This window comes from Pyrgilauda ruficollis, unplaced genomic scaffold, assembly GCF_017590135.1.
Source record: "Pyrgilauda ruficollis isolate IOZ18807 unplaced genomic scaffold, ASM1759013v1 scaffold198, whole genome shotgun sequence".
NCBI classification, from domain to species: domain Eukaryota; kingdom Metazoa; phylum Chordata; class Aves; order Passeriformes; family Passeridae; genus Pyrgilauda; species Pyrgilauda ruficollis.
This window is the reverse complement of record NW_024518984.1, coordinates 437,852-460,265: the sequence shown is the minus strand read 5'-3', so window position 1 is coordinate 460,265 and position 22,414 is coordinate 437,852. Positions and strand designations below refer to the sequence as shown.

General features: G+C 35.3%; 1 protein-coding gene across 2 annotated transcripts in view; it reads left to right on the top strand.

Annotated features, from left to right (window-relative positions):
- The first annotated feature begins 1,010 nt into the window (after positions 1-1,010).
- KLHL1 (kelch like family member 1) overlaps positions 1,011-22,414 on the top strand; it is a 176,540-nt gene continuing 155,136 nt past the window's right edge. For both annotated transcript variants that reach the window (XM_041466098.1, XM_041466097.1), the window contains exon 1: positions 1,011-1,498. In XM_041466098.1, the coding sequence (XP_041322032.1) occupies positions 1,011-1,498 (488 nt within the window). The remainder of the gene's footprint in view (positions 1,499-22,414) is intronic.

The window sequence follows — 22,414 nt, the reverse complement described above, 5'->3', positions numbered from 1 at the left end:
CTGCTGCTGATACATTTGTTGTTGTACTTTATTTTGCTTCCAGTAATATACAGCTGTCTCAGAACCAAAATACCAAGGTGAGTAGACCTGCACTGGAGAGAGAAGAGGAGGAGGCTGTGAGGGCAGTGAGTGACCTGCCGACTTACTTGCACGACGAAGCTTGAAGCATCTTTTTTTCCCCTCTGTCTCTTCACACTGACGGCCCCAGAGCACATCTGCGTCACATGCAAGGGAGGGGGCGGCTTGGTGAGAGGCGCCGAGATAGACAAAAAATTGTATACTGAGGACCTTGACAGCCTCACGGGCGGGATTTTTTTTCCCCCTCCTACGTACAGTGCATATAAAGGAGCCCCGATTTCTTTCTGTGCCAGCTCTCAGGCTTTGCCATCCCAGATAACGGCAGGCATGGGACTCCCCAGAGAAACGGGATGGGAAGGCGGGAGGTGGAGAGAGGCTTCCAGGTGACTTTTTCCTCTCTGCCTGCACTCGGTCACGGAGCTCTAAGAGACTGAGGAGGTGCCACCTGCCCCCCGCTGTGGCTGCTGCCGCCGCCGCTCCTCTCCGGGCTGTACCTCGCTCCCCCGTTAATCAGATTAGCGCGTCGTAGCAGCCTCCCTCGCAAGTGTCCGTCTCCCCTGAGAGATGTATCTCAATTCTGCCTCTCTCTCCTCCCCTTTCCACTGATCACCGTGCAGTTCTCGTCAGCTCTGGGCATCTCTCCCTCTCTCTTTCTCCCTTTCCTGCTGGGTGTCTCTACCTCCTCTTGGCTCTGTGCATCGCTCCATCCATCCTCCCTCTCTCTCCGCACTGGTGTGTGCGCGCATCTCTCTCCGCCCGGCGGCTGCCACCCCTCGCCCTACAAGCCCAGCGCTGCCCGGAGGAGCCGCCGCCGCCGCTGCCGGAGCGGGGCCGCCCCGCGCTGCCGCCGCCGCCGCCGCCACCGCCCGGCCCTGCCTGGCCGCCGCGAGTCCCGCCTCAGCCCGCGCCCGTCCCCCGCCCGCCGCGGCACCATGTCCGGCTCCGGCAGGAAAGACTTCGACGTGAAGCACATCCTGCGCCTCCGCTGGAAACTGTTCAGCCACCCCTCGCCGGCGGGCGGCCCGGCGGGGGGAGGCTGCCTGCCGCCCGACAGCAGCTTCGAGCACTGGGGACCGAGCCAGAGCCGCCTGCTGAAGAGCCAGGAGAGAGGCAACGGCGTCTTCTGGAAGAAATCCGCCTCCTCCGCCTCCTCCTCGGCGGCCACCACGGCCAGCCCGCCCAACGGGACGCTGCTGCCCGCCAGCGGCCGGCCGGCCACGGGGCACGGCCCGGGACCGCCGCCGCCCCGCACCGTCTTCTACGTGGAGTCCCTGGAGGAGGTGGAGGAGGAGGCGGTGCCCGGCGGGATGGAGGTGGCCCGCGAGCCCGAGAAGCCCCTGGCGCCGGCGGAGCGGGAGGAGGCGCCGGGGGGCTGCGCCGATGGAGGCAGCCGGGCAACAGGTGACGGAGGCGGGCACAGGTAGGAGAGCGCGGCCGCTCCGGCGCCACCTGCGCGGCGGGCACGGCCGGGTCCGGGGAGTCACCGCGGGGCTTTGCAGCCCCGGGGGGCAGTGGCGGGGCGGGGGCTCAGCCGGGCCGGTGTGCTGGCGTTGTTGCTGGAGGGTGAGTGTCTGGGCGCGGGACCGTTCCTACAGTTTGAACTGGCAGGTTTTGGAGGCGCTGGGAAGGGCGGCTGGAGAGCTGCCGAGAGTCCCGGGAGAGGCCAGCCTCATGGTTAAGGTGCCGTGGACCAGGGATGCTGCCCTTGGCCTGCCCCCGGCCTTGCCCCTGCTCCTGGACTGCGGCTGCCCCTGACCTGTCCCTATCCCTCTCCTGTCCCTGTCCGCCCCTGGGCTGCCCCTGCCCGTGGGGCTAGCCCAAGAACAGGTTCCTCTCAAAGCCGGCGCTCCGCGCTGGGGATCGTCGCTACCCAACTTTCCCAGAAGTTTATTAAAACGCTAGCAGGAGGTGGTGTTGTTCTGGGTACTGGGATGACAGGTGAAAGCTCGAAAGTAAAAGCGTCCACTTTCCTGAAATTCGGTGTTATAGCCTACCTCAGAGAAAAATAAGACTCTTATAAGAGTTTTATGAGTCATCAACCGAGTGACAAATGAGAAGATGTAAGAACAAGAAATACACATCCAGATTCTTGTGTTTCATACATATGCGTTAAATTGAATTGCTTTTCATTCCCATTCCCTGCCCTCCTCATGTCCAGCTGAAACAGAAACTAAAATAATTTGAAGAAGGAAATGTAGCTAACAGAGATCTTTCAGAAAAACTCTGATACAGATAGTACTAGGGGTAAAATGCCTCATTACTTTAACTCTGCTTGCTCCTGCCTCCCCACAGTTAAGATGACTTCATTTTCATTTCCCTTGTCTTTTTTTTTTTTTTTTGTCCTATGAAGAGAAATGTACTGTTCTGTTTCTAAACATGAAAAGAAATAAAAGAAATTGTTTGGTTTGTTAGTTTTTTTCATATTGAAAGTTAAACATATAGTATTAAATATTTTATGACATGAAGGAACAGCACTGTGCATATGTTTGAATTAGTGCAGCTGTAGATAAACATATGGATGTGTAACTTTGATTATGTTATGCCTTTTCAGAGAGCCCTAAAGCATATATTCTCTCCTTGAATCTCTTATTGTTTTGCCAGTTAGCATAGTTGATTTCATAGGAGCTACATAATTTAAACACGTGGAATAGCTGCTAAGTGAGTTAGGGTACATTTGTAAAGCGAAAGCAATACTGAAGTGTTTATGAACACTGGAAGTTGTTCTGAGCAACAAGAGGGTGTCCTAGGATTCAATTCAAATTGTTATCAGATACACTACAAAGACAGGTAATACACCAACCCTAAAATTATATCTTCAAGGTTTTTGAAGAGGGAATGGGAAGGATAAAAACCATTACAAATATAGTTTCATTCTATGGACTTTTCATTAAGGTGTGTCACTGATCTGAAATTCTGTAGAGATCTGCATACTAACAGAAACTTACTGAGTGGCACCACTTGATTTGTACAAAGGAGTTGACTTGATAGAATGTATGTGACATTATGTGATTCTGTGACATTATGTATCTGGTTACTGCTCTTACTGCTCTTGATTTTCATAATCCATTTATTTCATGCTCTTCATTCATTGTTATTGAAACAGCACATCTACTCATCAGTAGCTCATAATCCTGTTGAAGAAATATGCTCAAATCTGTTCAGATTTAAAATAACTGCTTCAGGAGATGTGATTTCATTATTAGTGAAAATGCCAGCTTTTGAAGTGTGAAAATGTTTAAGATAGTTTTAGAGTCTAAGACTTGACTTTCTGTTTCTTATCAAAGAACCTCTAATTTACCTCTATGAACTTTGTATGTTATGTCAAGAGGTGGTCAAGTGCTGCAAAACGACAATTCTGTGCTTGAAAGTTCTATGATCCAACAATCTTCTGATGCCCTGGAAAGTTATGTTTCCCTTATTCTGTAGACATAAGTTTTTTATAAATGTTTCTTTCTGCTATTGACATATATGTAGAAGTGAAAATTGCTTTTTGTTTTTTATTTTTAGTGCCTACTTTGTATCATTGTATCTCCAAAAGAGTGATGGTTGGATTCTTGTTTGGGGTTTTTGTTTGTTTGTTTCTTTTTATTAATTTTTTCCCAGTTGGCCTTCTCAGCTTGGTATGTGAATTTTGTACTGGTATCCTTTTTCAGCTCAACCAGATTTGTTTTTCACTGGAGTTTTAGTTACTGTTTCTACATCTAAGCTAAACACAAAGCTGGAGGATCTTAAATTCTTGGGTTTAATGTTCTTTAGATATTGTGGGATTTATTTATTGAGAGATTATGGTTGTGTAATAATAAATACATTCTACTTCACTAATTTGGGTCTTTTGCATGTTTCTGAAGAACATCCTCTCATGTCAATTGCACAGTTTTTCTGTGCAAAAGTAAGGTATAAATGTGGATAGTCCTACTGTCATTAAGGAGACTGAAGGATTAGATAGGGCATGTTATAAAGTACTTACCTAATTGTTCTACTTTCCGTATTGTATCTGTAAAAAAAAAAAAAGGTTTACAGTTAACAATTAGTGTTAGAACATGGTCTGATTGCTTGAAATTGCTTGGAAACATGCATATCAAGTTGGTTTAGAGCTGGCATGACAAAATTGTCAGTAGATGCAGTGAGTATTTAAAGATTCTTTTTTTTGATCTTCATTTTCTAATACAAAACTGTTAGGAAAAAAAAAAATCTATAATACAAATTTATAATTAAGATTTACAAATCAGTCTCAAAAGGCTTGGAAAATGCCAGTGCAAAGATTTGTGATACATCTGTCAGAGCCTCGAAATTTATAATGGAGAATTTACATGCTCACGATGGCTCTTTTCAGATGGCTTGTTAATCAACCCCCAACATGAATGGGGTTCACTTAATAGGCAAAGAGTTAGTATTTTAACCCCTCCTTCCTGAGTGGGTGGTAGCATGTTTTGCTTGCCTCACACTGTTCAAATCCTATGAAGATGTAATTCCTCATGAGCCCTTGGCACTGTTCACCACTACACTCAGTATGTTCCTCACAAACTAGTAACAGGTTTATTTTTACAACAGCCCTATTTTACAGTGGAGGGGCAAGCCAGAAAGAGAGATAAAAGAAAAAAAAAAAGATTTATTTCAGTGCATATAGCACTTTTCTCCCACTACTTTCTCTGTTCTCAGTTGCACCCATAAATGATGAGCCCATCTGCAAACCAGTCCCAGACTCCTCTGGTTGTGTGTGAGAGGAGTGGAGAACACAGGATTCAATTAACATTTGCTTTAAGAGATGGTTCCAAGAAGAATATGCCAGATATGCCTAACCCATGTAAAGCAAGCACTGACAATGCAGAAGTCTTTCATAAAACATACAAGAATTTGAAAATATGAAATTTCTGAAAGAAGATGGCAAATCTTCCCACCATTAGATGCTTTCTAATAGTGTACCATAAAGAAAGAAACAAAAGGACTGAATACTGTGCCTTCCTCACACAACAGAGTTTCATGCCCGAATGTTGAGTTACTAGAAAAGTAATGAGGAATGCATTTTACTGTGTTTCTGTTGAGTTTTGTCAATGGGAAGTAAAAAAATTCAGTAATTATGGGAATCCAAAAGGTTAATAAGTGAGAGAATGATTTTCTAATTCAAACATCAACTGAGAAATTTAGTTTGCAAGTCTCTGTGGTCAAAACTGTTTATTTAAATTAAATCACTGTGATCAGTGTAGAATCAGAAACATAAAAATGTGCATGGTTAAACTATATGATCAAAGCTTTTGTATAAGCATTTCTTTTGTATTTTTCTGCTCTGAGCCCACAAATCCTGCATTTTGATGCTTTTGCCCATTAGTCTCCACTTCCAAGTCTTCCTTTTCTCCTAGCAACCGACAACCTTGTGGTTTGCATGCTGCTGTAGAATGTTATGAATTTGAAACCTATCAAGATGAGCAACATTCTCAATGCAGCTTTCTAATTTAATGAGAAAATATTTTGTCCATTTTAGAAAATGTGGATAAAACTGTCATAAAAATTTGCTACTTGACTACTTCATGTACTACTGTAAGTTTATCTAGTCTTTGGGGAGGATTCTGGTCCCTGGTTTCTAAGTAAATGGAGCTCCCTGTTTACAGCTTTCATCTTGGCACCTGAACTTACAAGAGGAGAAGAATCAAGATGCCTTTCTCTGTCTTAGTCTACCCTGTGAGCTCTCATAACTTCAAGTATTTTAACAGCTGATCATGTGGCCTTTCTCAGGTGCTATCCATATTTGAACCATAGCTTCCTTCTCCTGTGATAACCAGATTCTAAAATTTGATCCTAAAGAACTCAAATTAATAGCTGCTTATGTTTTTATATTACCTCATGTCGACTGCTTTGTTATGAAGGTAATTTAATGCTTGGGGTGGAATATAGACCACACAATTTTGCATTTCTAGGTTATGGAATCAGAAGAGGATAATCAATTTGTTTTTGTCATGAGGCAGTATTTCAACTTTATTATGAAACTTCTAAAAATGGTTATATAACTTGTAGGCTTTTATATTTATGCCTTTAACTTCACAACAAAAGAATCAGGGTTCCTACACAGCACAGGCCACAGACCTTTCTCCTCCAAAGCTCTTATTCATTCTCAGAGGATCTATGCTCCGTGCATGGGATGCAGAAACATCAGGTGATAAAAATAGTGCAAGATCACATAGAATTAGATAAGTTATAAAGAGAATCTAGGTCTAGAATTTCGTAACTTTAAAAACTGTCTTTGGTACTTGTAGAACAGCATTTCTAAAGCTTGGGTGTTTGTTTTGGTTTGGTTTTTAAAAGATAAAAGAAGAACACATAAGTCACTTCATGTACTGTCACTTCTTTTGTCCGTCACTTGAATGCAGAACTGAAACTTGAGGATTCACTGTGTATCCCATTGCCACTTGAAGTGATAGAATAACTGACATCAAAAGAAATTTCTTAATTTTTACATTGGTAATTACAATGATGATTGTGTACTTTCTCTGCAGAAAGATTGAGGATTTCAACAGCAGAAGATATTGCAAGTCTTTAGAGTCTTCTGCTGCATTTGGAATTCTAGTGACAAGCAGATTCATATATCTTTTTTCTTGGTGCTCCGGAACTTACTGTCTTTTGTTACATCTGCTTTTTTTTTTTTTTTTTTTTTTTTTTTTTTTTTTTTTTTTTTCTGCTTTCCATGGTCTCAAAGGATTCCCAACTACCTTTTTCAAATCTGAGGTTCCTTACCTAGAAATCATTACTTGGTTTTACCAACTTCTCTTACCATCTGCCTCACTGATTTACTTACCAGGTTACTTTCTGTCCAGTCTTGCCTGTACCTTGTCCTGGATGCTTCCAAAAATAAAGTCAGATTTCCTCTAGTTCATTAACATCTTCCTGGACCTCTCATTCTTTTCTTTCTCCCTAACTATCTTGTATTCTTTGAATATAAGCATCATTTGAACCTTCCCTTATCTCCTTAGTCATTTTTCAAGAAAATCCTAATAGAATTCCCATTCCTATGTTTTTACCTCAGCTTCCTGTTTTACTTTGTTCTCTGATTTTTTTATCACCAGCTGCCAAGCTGATGGTAGTATTTGCTGTGTTTAATGGGTCAGCAAGACACTTCAGTTTGAGTAACTCATTCAGTCCATGATGGGGATTTATCTTATCTCATCTCATCTCATCTCATCTCATCTCATCTCATCTTTATCTTAGATGCACGTTTTTGAATAAAGTGAATTGTCTTTCAGATGTCCCTATTTCTCTTCACTGAGTGTAACAATAGTCTGAAGTGGCTTATTCAGGTTCAAATGTTTGATTTAAATGTTTAATGTTCAATTAAATTTGGTAAAAAGAACACCATTTGAAGTCTGCATTGCAAATTCAAACTGTTCTAAAAAGATAGAATAAATGGATACAATTAATTGAACCAATTGTATTTTCACAGTGTTAGTAAAAAGCATATCACTCACCTCAATAAAAGTGTGGATGCTGCTAGAAAACATGAGCCCATTAAACACACTAGGAAGCAATGGAGTTGGCTATTTTTTTGGTTGTTGTTATCCATGTACTTTCAACATTGACAAAACCAACCATTCTTTTTTCTCTCTGGACTAAGTTGCACTGTTTTGCAGGAATATTTAAAAAAAACACAACTTTAAGATCTGGCAGTGAAAATATCAGTTGCACAGGGAGTGACTGAATCAGTGAAATACCTCTAAAACTATGGACCTCTTAAGGGTAACATCAAAGAACATTACAAAAGGGAAATGCTTTCTAACCTTTTCATAGTCAAAGTAAAAGAAAGAACAGAGTATAGCCATCTTGAAAATCCAATTGATGGTGAATCATTATAGATAAGTCTGCAGAAATACTGTTGGCTTGAATACAATTTTTTTTCCCTTGATAAAACCATTTCTGGAATAAAAGTAGTAGGGACAGATATAAGTCTATATATGCTTGAATAAATACTATCATCTGCATTTCTCTCTTAATAGAAACATAATATTGACATATATTAAAAGTGCATATATGTATGTAATTTATATAGTTCTTAATAAATAAATTAGAATTTATTCCTATATGATTTTTTTTGAACAGTGAAGTTCATTTAAATATTCTACATGGAAAAAAGTTAGAGCATATTGTTGGAATCTGTTAAATTCATAAGAATGCTGCTGATACATATAGATAAACATACTCTTAACGCATAATCATTGCTTTCTAGCAGCTACTTCTTATCCTTGTGACACATTTTTTTATACCCTGTTGGAAGCAGTTTAAGAATTTGCTCTTTTTATATCTCAAGCTTGCATTTTTTAGGTGAAAATTGCTCCTTAAATGTTATGCTCTGAGGTTTTGGCAGAATTTCTTAGCATACAAATTTCCTGGTGTTGTTAGAACAATTTTTTAGAATATAGAATAGATAATCTAAAGTAAACTATTTACACTAGGGAAAGAACTAGATGTTATTAAAAGTTTCAGAAAGGGAATTTATCGTGTAAAAAGTTGAGAACTGCTGCAACTTGTTCAGGAAGACAAGTAACTGTGTAATCATCCCTAATAATACTAAAAAAAAAAAAAAAAAAACCCAAATCCTCAAACCTCAACTTTACCAAAAATTTAATTTCATCAGTATCTAAAATTTCTGACTTTTATTTCAAAAAGTCGTAACTTACCAATAATTTAAGATGAGCATAGGTCCAAAATACTAAAATATTTGTACTTTTTAGTAAGAGTTTAAGTAAAGGTTATATTTTGGTTTAGATGGTTTTCCATTAGTAATTTAAATATTTTATTTCTAAATCTTTGAATATATTACTTTTAACTGTATGTACTGTATATACTGTATATACAATTATTATACTGCATTTACAGTTATTTAACTGTATATAGAGTATATACAGTATATATACTGTATATACTACTTATACCAGGTTGAAACATTATCATCATTTGCACTGTAAAAAAGTCTTTTGAGTGAAAACATTTTTTTGCAAATTAAAAGAAAGTAACTTTCTCCAAAATTCATGTTAAAATCTAGCTAGAAGTTTCAATACATGCTCCAAGTTTATGTCATATTGTTCTTTCCATATCTTCTATTTCCAGCTGAAGTCTTGAATATTTGTACTGGCTATGCTGAGCATTACTGTTAGTTTTAGGCCAGTATTACAGTTCTGTAGTCCTAATGATATATATTCAAGGCATCAGAGGTGATTGTCATGAGTAGCCTGGTTTTCCAAACCACATTTGTAATCATATCTCCTATTTCTTCACTCTTCAGTCTTTTATTGCATATCTCCCTGCCACATTTTGGCTGTCACACAGACCTTTCCTACCAATTAGGGTCCTGAATCCATTCCTTCACTTAGGCACATCTTATCTCATTTTCCATTTTCACTACTTTATGTGGAATTTCATCTGTTCTACTTGACTCATGAAAAATATTGACTTTAATTAATGAGATAAAATGGAAGATAAATGATGGTTATTTAATTCTCAGAAACGAGCCAACAAAAAAACACGGAGAGAATTAAGACTTCAATGGTTCAAGACTTAAGAGACTTAAGTTCAAGACTTAAGGTTCAGTGTGGTGTGTATTCCAAAGTTTGGACTTCAGTTTATTATATTAAAATGGAAAGTTAGAAATAAAACATGTAAGATTATGTAAAATTGAAAATAAGAGGTTTTACATTTTAGTGTTTGCCATTATCTCAAAATGTATTTGAGAGATTGAAATGTCTTGTTCAAAACTTAAAAATTATTTCTTGAACCGAATCCAACAATCCTTATCACATGGGATTAACTTTATGAATTTAATAAGGCAATGATTTTCTTATTCTTTAATAAGTAGCTGGGTGCAATTCATGGAACATATCATCTGCAGCTAGTTTTTTTTTAACTGTATCAGTCAAGTTTTCTGTTTGACTGTGTTTCATCAACATTAAAATATTCAACCTTTTGTAACATTTGTATTTTCCTGTCATCTGTTTTCATCCTTTCTCCCACTCTTACCATATGGAAAAAACAGCACTGTTTTGACCTTGGTGTCTTTTTGCTGCTATGTAGATTTGCTTTGTGCAAAACTCATGAAGGAAAACAAAACCAAATCAAATAAAAAATCACAAAAGATCCATGACTCTGAATGGGTATAATCACCTGCAGCATCTTTGCCAAATGTCGTCCTAGGACGGAATCCTATTTTGCCTCCTAATTCTTTCTAGAGATTTTTCAGTGGTTTAAGTGATCCATACCTAAAAATAGTGTTAAATTATGTAAGGAGAAAAAAGTACAGGATGCATACCTCATGACAAATTCTGTTGTGCTATGTGATTTTGTTTGAAACTACAGTTTCTGAGATTATATTATATTCTAGCAATAAATAAATAGAGTAGAAATATAAATAAATAGAACATATTCCCTGGGAATAGGTTCTTTCGGATTGTAGAAGTTGTTTTACCTTCAGCAAGCATGGAGAAAACATTATAAAAACCACTGCAACTGTATTTGCAGGAATATATGGCACTTCAGATACTCAACCTTTAGTTCTTGGATGGACTTCTGATTGCCTAGAGAGAATTCTAATGAAAGATATAACTTCTTTTCATGTTCTAGACAAGTCAGGTGCATCACCTGTCCAAGCTTTCAGGCCGATCTGGTTCACCTTTTTTTTTTTTTTTTTCATATTTCTTGTTATTACTCTATTTATAAATTGGAATATGTAATATTAGTGTACCTCCATCCACTACTAATTTCCACATGCATTGCTATATTTTTATTCATGCAGTCAAATGAAAATAGTTTATGAATGTCCAAAAGATTAAATTTATAAAATTATTTCTGTTATAGAGTTTTGTAATGCTAATCATCATGTTGAATGCAAACCTTCTGTGTGTAATGTCTGGTGGGTCTATTTATGCTCTATTTATTTATTGAATTATTTTCTGTCAGTTGTTTCATCAAATTTTTCCTATTAACTTATCCATAAAGATAACCACTTCTTATATCAATTATCAGAAGTTCAGAACAAAAAACTCCCCTTCAAAGCAGCAATAGTAAGAGTAACTGCAAAGTAAATGAGACATCAAATGAGGGAAGGAAAGAGGAGAAAAAGGGAAGAGAGAAAGTAAACAATATAAAATAAACAACTCCATATTTTCAGTTAGTAGGAACAGTTTTTTAAACTATTTTTAGTCTTCTAATGATTAACATAAGGACTTCAAAATTCTGTCACATCTCAGAAGTTGTTTTTTTAATAGCAAAAGCTTCAGTTAATAATTGTTTGTTAATCAACAATGCCTTCACGAACATATTTGATGATAATTAATCCTCCTGAGTTAAGTTTTTTGTGTATCTTGACTCTGGTATTTTAATTTAGGAGATTAATGACTTTTGTTTGAAAAATAATAGTCTTTGAGAGGATAGAAATTTAGATAAAAGTGAATGCTTCTGTACACTGTTCATTGGAGATGTAAATAGAATTTATAAAATTGCTATAAAAGGGATTGAAGAGGAAAGCCTTGGCATGCAAAATTAGGAACAGTAGTTGTATCTGTAGGAATTCAGATGTTTCTTTTGCACCCAGTACTTTCATTCTAGTCAATAAGGACTAAATAATGAAGTAAAGCATATGCTTTTTAAAAATAAAAATGAAAATATTCTTAAATTATTCACCCGTATGTTATAGGAGAGAATTAAAATACATGGAATAATCTCAAAAGGACTAAAAGACCTCTGAAAAAATGAATATGGAATAGTGCAACTTGCTATCCTGTCACAAAAATAATCAGCAGTGATGTGAAGTAGGATCAAATGTCTAGATAGCATTCTGCAGAAGTGTTGCACTTAGTACAAAGCAAGTAAAATATGAATGATGTATTCCATACTGCCGCTAAAATTTAATCATAAGCTTAGATGAACAGACACATAGCCTGTGAGAAAAGGAATTTCTTTCCTCTGATCTGTTTGGGTAGAGCCTTAGCTCTACTGTATTGTACAGAACAATCAAGAAATGCATGGATTGTTTGAAGAAATTCCAGGTAAAAAAAAGTTATTATCATTTTAGAAAACATGTTGTACCAAGAAAATATTATCACAGGAAAGAAATGTTACTGTATTTTTTAAATACCAAACAGGTTTACTGTTGGTAGTGTGTACTCTTTAATATCTTGGATTATAAGATTATAATAAACGGGACAAACTTCTGTCAATCATGACATGTTTAGACATGACAATCTTTTTGCCTTGAAGAAAGAAGCACATTCAATAATTTCCCACAAACTGTCAGTAAGTATCTTTCTTTGAAAAGGTTGCCTGCAGATACTGACACAGATAAAAAAAAATCTAACCTTTTGTATGAGGACTCAAAGTTTTTTATCATTCACTTTTTACAACAGTCATTGAATATATCTTTTAGAATTTAAGTACATCCTCTCTTTAAGTTTTATGACTTCATCTGACTTGCTGTTCTGCTGGAGTACTGTGGTGTGCCAGATCTCATGACTATACATAACCAAAATCAGTACCCTTCATTTAGACATTTAGCATAATGCACAGACTAATATCTTAAAAATCTTAGTGTTTAAAGAAATTCCACTTATTGAAAGTAAATGCCAGTACTATTATTTGTAAGGGGTTTGTTTTGTTTATTTGTTTTCTGGGGTTTTTGGTTTGTTGTTTTTTAAGAACACTGAAGCAAAAATAAATTAATTGCATGGACAAATTTATAAACTGAAACTAGCCTTTTTGAGTCTGAGACCTTAAAGGCAATATCCTAAATCTCCATTAAGTAAATGTTACAGTAAAATAAATTTATCCACAGTACTCATAAAAAAGAAGCTTAAGTACATAATGAAAACTTGTGTATTTAGTTCATCAAACTATAACTCTTTTAATTATGTGAAATTTAGTGTGTTCCTTTTTGTGCACAAGCTTTGTTGTTATCCCCCCTAACTATCCCACTCTATGTCATATTTCTCATTACATTATCTTAAAAATATTACGGAAAATCTAATGAGGTTAATTGCTTCCAGACAGTGAATTAGATACAAAATAAAAACTTAAAGCAATTTTGTATGGTAATGGCTAGTGCCATCTCTCTCACCACCATGAAAGTTGAAAGGTTGATTTTTCTTCAGGTGGCACTGTTTTCATGACAGGCTTCAAACATTGCTAAAACTGAGAGTTGAAATAAAATCTTCTTATGTGTAAGACTCTTCATCCTCTCATCGTAAAAGAGTCTACATCATTAAATGTGTAATGCATAAAATGAAACATGGTTGTCTAATCAGGGAGATTTCTGACTGAAGTGTCCCATTTCCTTTGTAATGGTGAGTGGAAATGTAGCAAAAAAGAGGCAGTGAGTAATTAGGAAAGGAAAAATTGTGAGCTATCTTACGAACTCTAATGTAAGAGGCTTACTTCAGAGGGAGAAGTTAATTGGAAGGTTTCTTTCTAAATTTTTGTCATTAAGAAATGATACAGATGTTTCTTAAATCTTTGGTCTGCTGTTGCAATCAATTCCTTTGTGCATGACAAAAAAAACAGTTTGAAAAGATCAGTGAAAAAAAGAAGATACAAAAGCCTAAAAAAATTTTGAGATTAATAAATCTCAAACTAAATTTGGAAACTATCATTTTTTTCTTTTTTTTTTTTTTTCCCCCTGCAATCTAAGTGTTCTTTTACAACAGAGATGTGTCTAGGCATATGTTATTTTGCAAGGTGAAGTCAAATAACATCTCTTTTCAGGGGATTGTTTTTCTCTCTTGGCTTTTTGTGTAGTCTAAACAGAGCCACCCATGACTATTGTACTGTAAGAAAAGCTCAATATACTGCAGGATCTTTACTTAGCTTGACTTTTTATGTTAGCATATGAAAACAGAAGTTGAAAAAAACCAACCCAATCCAACAGATGGTTTGTGCATTCTGCTACAAGCAGATGATAGATTCTCTCTCTAGTGTATGCATTGTCTGCTAAAAGTTTTCAAGGAAGTATGATTATGGCCTAAATTGCTCAGAAAAATGTCAGTGTCTTATTTTTTAAATTTATGTTAAATGGTGAGGAGTCTGCATATTTCAACATATGTACAGTTGTATGCTTCTGTCATATACAGAATATAGATATTTGGTATCTAGATATAGTCGGACAAACCAGAAAAATGCTAATTTCTGAAAGTATTGCTGCGTGTCTTTGCAAATGTCATGTTTTGACTGTCTGTTGCAAACTTTGCTGTCAGGGCCACAACACTGTAATGAAACTTGTCTCTCTGTATGTTTGAGTATATTGAAATAACATGTAGATGGGTCTCACTTTCCTCACTGATTTGTATTGATTTTTTAATATATATTTTTCATTATTTAGTCCAAAAATTTGTGGAGAATACACAGGTAGTAATATTGGCTTTTTTTATCTTTTGAGAAAAAATCCACTACACTGGAGGAGAGTGTGATGGAACACAGAAAAATACAATTCCCTTTTGTGTGCAGGTGAAATTTAATTGATCTAAAACTCCTTACCATTACCATAAAAGGCAATCTTTCTGTTAGAAAACAAAATCTAGCATCATATCAGAGTAAGCAGCAGTTGTAATTACTCTCTTTCCACTTTTGCAAAGGTTTTTCTCTTCAGGAACAGAGCTTTGTCTAAAAATGTCTAAAAATACACCAAACACAAACTTTATGTCATGTAAAATAGACAATTTTAAGAATATCAAAATTCTGATATCAAAAATCTGATATAATTTAAAGATAAATTATCTATCAAAACCAGATATTGGTTTTATATATGACTATTCATGTAAATATGTTACATGCCTTGTCTTTGCTCTGTAGTATTTCAGAAAATCTTGTAGGTTTATGTGGTTTTTTTGCCATAACCTTTGTTTTCCAATCCCTGATTTCCTTTAACTCATGCTAATTCATATAAGAATGTCTGATGAGTCCACATAGCAAATGATTACACTAAATTAGTCCATGTAGCAAATTTCTTCAGGCTTGTTTGAAAATTAATGGAAACCGAAATGTGTTGAAAGTTAGAAAAAATAATCCTTGCGTGTAAAGTTTGATCATTCTATTCTAATTTAATTCGACTGAATGGAAGCGTCAGTTGAAAAAGATCTGATCCTTCTTTTCTGTACACAAAGCAGGGATTAACATGAATTTTCCATGAAAACATTTTTGTGATAAAATACTGTTTTATAAAAAATAGGGGGAAGGTATTGTTCCACTGCTACCATTTATTGATTAAAATTAATAATGAAGATTTTCAGAATTACTGAAACTTCCTATATGGCATATGGAAAAAACCCAGTCTCATTAAAAAAAAAAAAAAAAAAAAAAAAAAAAAAAGTTTTTTTCACAGATCATAATTAGATAGTTAAAAAGCCTAAAGAGTATGACAAGAACTGATACTAAATTATTCAAATTATATATTTGATTGAGCTGAAGAGGACTTTTTATTGTGTAATTTTTGCATTCTGGTTCATGAAATCATCAAGGTTCTGATTGCATTGTTAGAATTATGGAAAATTATTTGTCTCAAAATCTCATCAGATGGTTCAAGAGATGATTTCAAATTTAATGGAAGAAGAAGGAAAATATATTTTATTATTAATTCTCAGATCACAGACCATGTTTTTGGGAGTTTTGCCACCACATGAGTGGTTTCAAATTGAATACATTTTCTGAGCACATAAGTTCTTCCCTGTGAACAGTTCTCTGCCTTAAGTAAACTTCTGGGTTTTAGAGTCTCCTATGTTTATGTAGACTTGCTATATGATTGAGAACAGATAAAGATTTCAATAACAATAATAAGTTTTAGATGGATGAACTTCACAGTATTCCATGCCTTTTGAAGAAAATATGCTAAATAGTCTAATATGCTAAATTAGTCTTATATTAAAGTTTATCATGTACTATATTTCAGTCTGATTTTCCATTACTGCTGATAGCTACTCAGTAAGATGTAGTGTCAAAAGGAAATGAGCCATAGCGATTTTATAGATAGGAAATAATATATTTGCTAAAAGCAAATAATAGGGGCAAAAAAAAGTAGTATTATTCTTCTGCTAAACCTTTTGTCACACGCTATGTATTGTCCCTGCTTTATGACCTTTTCAAATGGCATTTCATTTTAAATCTCCACATTGCATTAGAAGCTAATTTCTGAGATGAAAGCAACATCACTTAGGTTTTATAATTAGAAAATTTAGGACAAATGGCACACAAACCAAAGGAACTAGATTTTTAGTAAACCTCCTCTGACTTCCATAACTTTTCTTACTGTTACTATTGTGTATTGGATTACTAGGTCAAAAAAAAATTTAACAACTTTTCCGAAATGTCTTTGCTAAAACTGCAGGCAGTAAGCTTTGGTAAACCTCTTTCAGCCTTGTTTTTCAGGTGATACATTAGTTTCTTCGATTTAATTTTACTCATCTAATAGAAAGACACCTAGTTCCATAATCATCTAGTCAATATAATGTACTTTGTATTTGAATATAGCTTGTCTTAAAAAAGATGTGCATATACTGCGTGTGATGAGTCCTCTGTGTGATGAGAGGGAGGCAGGATCACAGTTCTTGAGTGAGGTCATTATTGAGGTAGAGTATTTAAATGCATTTTAGCTATGTATATTTAGATTACACATTTTGGTGTATCTGTCTGTATTCTATGGTAAGTGGAGAAAAATACATACTTTAAGCCACGGTTCAGCTGATATACATCAGATGTCTACAGTAGTATGGACTGGACTGTGCTTAAAAGTGCTTAGATTTCTGTACTACCCATTCTAAGTTTCCAAAAGATTGTCCATGAATAGAATAATGAAGTATAAACTGGGGCAAGGCAGAATCTGAATTTTACTCTTCTAATGAGCTTAAATTTCTGGGAAGGCAGCCCAAGCCTGATCATCTTCACCGAAAATGATAAAAAGAATGAATTAAAAGAGAATAAATACTCATTTAAAGGTAAAAATGAATAGTTTTTAGCTGCTCTCTTTCATATAGAGATGGAGTTACTTCAAATTACATCTAATATTCTATAAAAGAAGACATTAGGATAAAATAGTAGTAACTTAGTAACTCAGCAGGTTCTAAAAGAGATGCAAAACAAAAATTGCACAGTGCTGCTAAAGAAAATTATATAAACTACTTTATAATGAAAATTTTACAAATTAGAAAAACAAATGCAAAATAAAAATTTCAGAAGTTACTCTTGGAATTGAAAGTGTTAATTTCAGTCCAAGGCACATATTTTTAACATTACTGAACCACCTGCTGAAGCATCTATTTGAATTATTTTCAAATTTGCTTAAGAGCTGCATATAAGAATTTCATATAGAGATACTGTTGAGAGATACTGGATGAACATTTCTGAATTCAAACAGAATTTATTCAGATTGAGGCTCAACTTTCCCAAGCCCCTTAGCTATTGACGGAGCTACTGGTATCGGCTAAATTATTTTTGATGCCTGGTGACTAGTAGTTCCTGATCAAATTTTGAGATTAGCCAAGACAAACTCATTGAAAGTTTTGAAAGAAAGTTTCTAACAATTTCATTTTATTGGATCTCAATGGTTATATTCCTTCTTCTTTTTTTCTGTTAGGAATTGACCAAAAATAAATACCCCATGAGAAAGGAATATCAGAAAAGCATATCCATAAAGCAGCAATGCAATAAAATCTGTATTTTTTACTTTCTGGTAGATACACTTGCTGTCTTTTAAACAGAAATTATCACAAGCTCAACTCTTGTCTTAATATTTCATAACCTTAAACCTTATAAAACTTTAACTCTGATATAAAATTTTAATAGATAGCAGAAGATGCTGAATAAGAATGTTTTGAAAGGGGTTCTTTAGCACAAAGAAAAAAGTACTGAAGTAATTGTGAATATTTCATGTTGTCAGAACTAGCTTCAATGTCAACCTTCATTTTTTTGAGAAAAAAATTCCACCAAAACGTTAGTTATAACCTTTGGAAAAGGTTACTTTAGTCATACCAAGCAGGGAAGCATATGAAATGTTTGCAAGCCTTTGTGTTTTTTTATGTGTGTGTTTCTGATGTCAATTAAAAATATCATCACTTAGGCAATAGTGCACTTTGAAATAAACATTGGCAAAAGATTTATCCTTCAGAAAGTATATTAAAGGAAAACAAATAAGGGGGAAATGATTCGCATGTATTTCAGATTGAAGTCTGCAAGCCCCATTTTATTGTGGGAGTTAGATAGTAACATTTGAATTTTCAGTTCTGACTGACTATACCGTTTTGCTGGGCTTCATTGGTTCCTCTAAACTTATAAACAGAAGTAATGAATGACAACAACAGAATTTAAGGAAGTCCACCTAAAGAATCATACCCGAGATCAAGAGTATTTGATCACAGCTGGATGGGGTAGTCCATTTATGCCAAGTTCTTACGGCCACAAGTAGGTTGCTTAAAGCTATATGTGGTGGCACTATATTAATAAATTATTGGCTAACTAATATGATTGATGGGTATCCAGTGTTTTTGTGTTTCCTATCTTCAACTCAGATATAGCTTCAAGGACTGAAATTGGGGACATTTTGTTTTGAGCTGTCATTTCTTTGCTTCCTGTCCATGCCCCAGTTGCTCTGTAGTTTACAGCACTGTCAAATATGGGTCACCTTATCACTGACTATACAAGTTGTGACAAGCATTAATGTGAAGGAGAGTTTTATTCAGAATAAAGGAAACAGCTTCTCAAATAATCTTTTCTTCTTCTTTTCTCTCCCCCTTTTTTTCTCTTTTCTTCTCATTCCTCAGCATTGAGCTGTATTGCTGTCATAGCCCTGTAAAAATAATACTTTGTAAACTGCAAACATAATAAAATTGCTGGTCATGACAAATGACTCAAGTCAGTCTTTCCTATTAAGTCCATGTAATGGCTGCAGTATGTACTGTGCTGTACTGAGGAATTGGAGTAAAGCCTCTGCAGGAACTAACCTACCAATTTTTAACCAGAAGTAAATCAGACAACAATGAATTGTTTTCTTCTTTAAGAGTATTCATAAAGTCTCCACTGTGCATTTTCTGTGGAGGCAAAAGTTTCCCAGATTTCTGGAACTTTGTGCAGCTTCTGTGTACTAGTTTTGCTTTTATCAGGTTTTGTTTCTAACTTCATTGCATGCAAATTTCCATGGGGACTTTGAGAAAGTTTGGTTCAGTAAAATGATTTAAAATTGACCCTTCATTTTACGTCTGGAAAGTGTGGACTTTAGAGACATTACCAATAACTGACAAGCATAAGACGCTGACCAAGGTGCCTGTGCCCTATCATCTTAAATGTATGGTATCTGATTCAAGTCGTGGTTATAAGAAATATTCCTTTTAAATAATATGACGGTGGTGGTACATTATGCATTCTAGATTACATATAGACACATGGACAACTAGATGAATTTTCCATTCCCACAGAATAAAGATAGTGAAAATCTCTCAAAATGAAACTGTGCATTTATTTCAAAGTATTAAGAAAAGAATGGTCTTTATTATGAGAATGCTAAAACAGGAGTAAAATTAAGTTACTGTCATATTACCTTTTTGAGAAGTTAAAGACAAAAACTCACTGCCAGATCAAAGATTCCAACATCTGACTTAGTAAGTGGCTGATAAGCATATATTAACACAAGGAAAGAGGATCAAATGGTATTCTATATTTATTAAGAAAATAAAATTATCGACAATGAATCCAGAGTTATTGTCTAAGTGGTAATAGCCAGTTTTTAGCCAGTCCAGAGTTATTGTCTAAGTGGTAATAGCCAGTTTTTAGCCAGTCATTTAGAGCCTCTTGTTTCCAATATGTGGTGATTGTTCCCCAGTCTCCTTGATTCTGCAGTTATCAACACTGAATTTAATCTACTTTTGTTGTTGTTCAAATTTATTACTCAGTCATTTAGAAGCATGAGATCTTTCTTATGCCTCTATGATCAGGTTAGATTTGATTATCTTTAATGATTTAAATAAAATATTTGGTATACTCATTTTTTCTGGGTAAACAATTAACAACAAACCCAGCACACAGATTGTTCAGGGATGTTTCTGTGGAGATCTCTTCAGTATGATAAATGACCATTCATTTCAATTCTTCTCAATTCCAATCTTTTAGCTGATAATTAATTCATTAAAGATCTCCTTCTTTCTTTAAAACAAGATAGGTTCTTTCAAGGGTGCTGAGGGGAGGACTTAACCAAAGTTTTATTGAAAAAAAAGAATATATTGTTCATATCATAGTCATATAATTGCTGATCCCTTTACATACTAAAACTTGTAAGCTCAGGGTTTCTTCCTTGTAACCCAGTTTGAAACTGTAACTTAGGTATTCATGTGCATATGAATCATGATTCTTATTTTATTTTTATACAAATTTCTTTGTAATAGAGCTAAGACAATGACTAGATGTTTTCTTACAGTTGATGTCCCACTAATAGGTTCTGCCCATTATTCTGATACCAAAGGTGGTTTAAGAAATGGCTTAAACCACAGCAGATTGCTGTGTATTTCACAGAAGATTTGTGGATAAATAGTGAATTGTACAGACAATTTATTCTTTTCTATTTAAAAAATCCTTTTCTTTAGCAATTTAATTTTGGGACTGCTTGTCAAATTTTGTTTCCAGTAAAAAGAAGACATCTGGTCAGAGAACCTACATGTGTCGCTCTGTGACTGAACTCTATTGTAAATAGCAAATTAGAAAAGATACATGAAAAAAAAAAAAAACTGAATGAAGCATAGGGCTTTTCATATTTTTAAAACCTTGAAAATTGCATCTTTTTATGCAGCTTCCTTGCAGGTATGATTCACTCTTTCAGTGTGTGATGCTGCAATATTTCTGCTATCCATTTCTTGTTCTTTGCTAGAACTATCATCTTCATTTCAAGAGAGTCTCAAAAAAACAAAAAAAAAGTAACAGGCATCTAAGAATATGAAACTAAAAGATTGTTCAATTTTAGAGCTGTCATTCTGTCAAGCTTTTTGAAAAATGTATCAAAAATATGAGTTCATTATAACAGAAAAATAGAATGGGAAGGAATAATTTATTTCCTCTTTTTTTTCCTTTCATTTCTATCATTTTTCAATATACAAGGCAAAGTTAGACATATGATAAAGACTTAATTTTTAGTAATAGTTAATCCAAAGATTAATTTTTGTAGAAATGCATAATTATGAAATTAATTATATTTAATGTGTGTTATCAGATGTTTAGTAATGATGTTTAAAGCTCAGCAAAGAGCCTTCTGGCTTTGTTAGTACAAGGAGATAATGTGACATCTCACACATAGATCATTTGATGCTCAGTGAAGCTCATTTGAGCTACTTAAGTTTCACCATTTATTTGGGAAAAGGATTAGCTTCCTCATTACATTTCTCATATATAACAAAGCGTCTAAGGGAAGGAAGACAGAAGGAAAACAGGAGTAATTTAAATGTTTTTTAAATGTCCTCAGCATTTGGTTATTCTCCGCATGAAAGGTCTACTGAAGTATACTGTCGCCTAAGACAAAAGTCAAAGTTCCGAAGATAGTCCAAGCCCAGGACATACATCAGAACATCAGCATGCCTCTTCCTGACTAGGTTGGATGTCTGAACTCTCTGGGTTCTGGGATTTTTGGTTGGTTGGTTTTTATTTATTTAACTTCTAAGTTACTCTGCAGAAAGTAATCTGCTTTAATGCTGGAATTCTGATAAATACTACTATATAATCACATTACCTCTTGAGTATTCTGGAAGCTTCTGATAGTATAGAAAAATAGTATGAGAAAGACTTTCTCCACTTTGAAGAAATCAGTTCAAGTAGTTTGATTATTAAACTTTCCATGTTGATGTTTGTGCAGTACTGTAACTGATAAATAAAGAACTTGAAATATGATGGTGAATTATGCTGCTACTGAATTCTGTGCCCAAAATTTTTCTGTGAAAATTTTAGGCAAATAGAAGTCAAAAATAATTCTTCAATAAAATGCAGACACCTACATTGTAATTTTATTTCCTTTTTAAGGAAAGTTTGAGCATATCTCTGAATCACTTGTGAAAGATTGTCTGTATTCTTTAAAGGGTTTTTAAAAAATTATTTGTGCTGACTAAAGGATTATAAAGGTCTTCATAAACTTAAGAGGCTAGATTAAAAGCATAATTAGGGAGTTACGTAATCACACTTCACTTCCTGCTCACTTTTAAATGCACCTACTAGGAAAATTCAAAGTTACAGCAGACAGCTAACAGGAAGCACGGACAAATCTCTTTAACATAAATATTTTTTTGGGTTAGTCATATACAGATATGTGTGCATATATATACACGCATACATATGTGTCTATATGATCAAAATATACCTC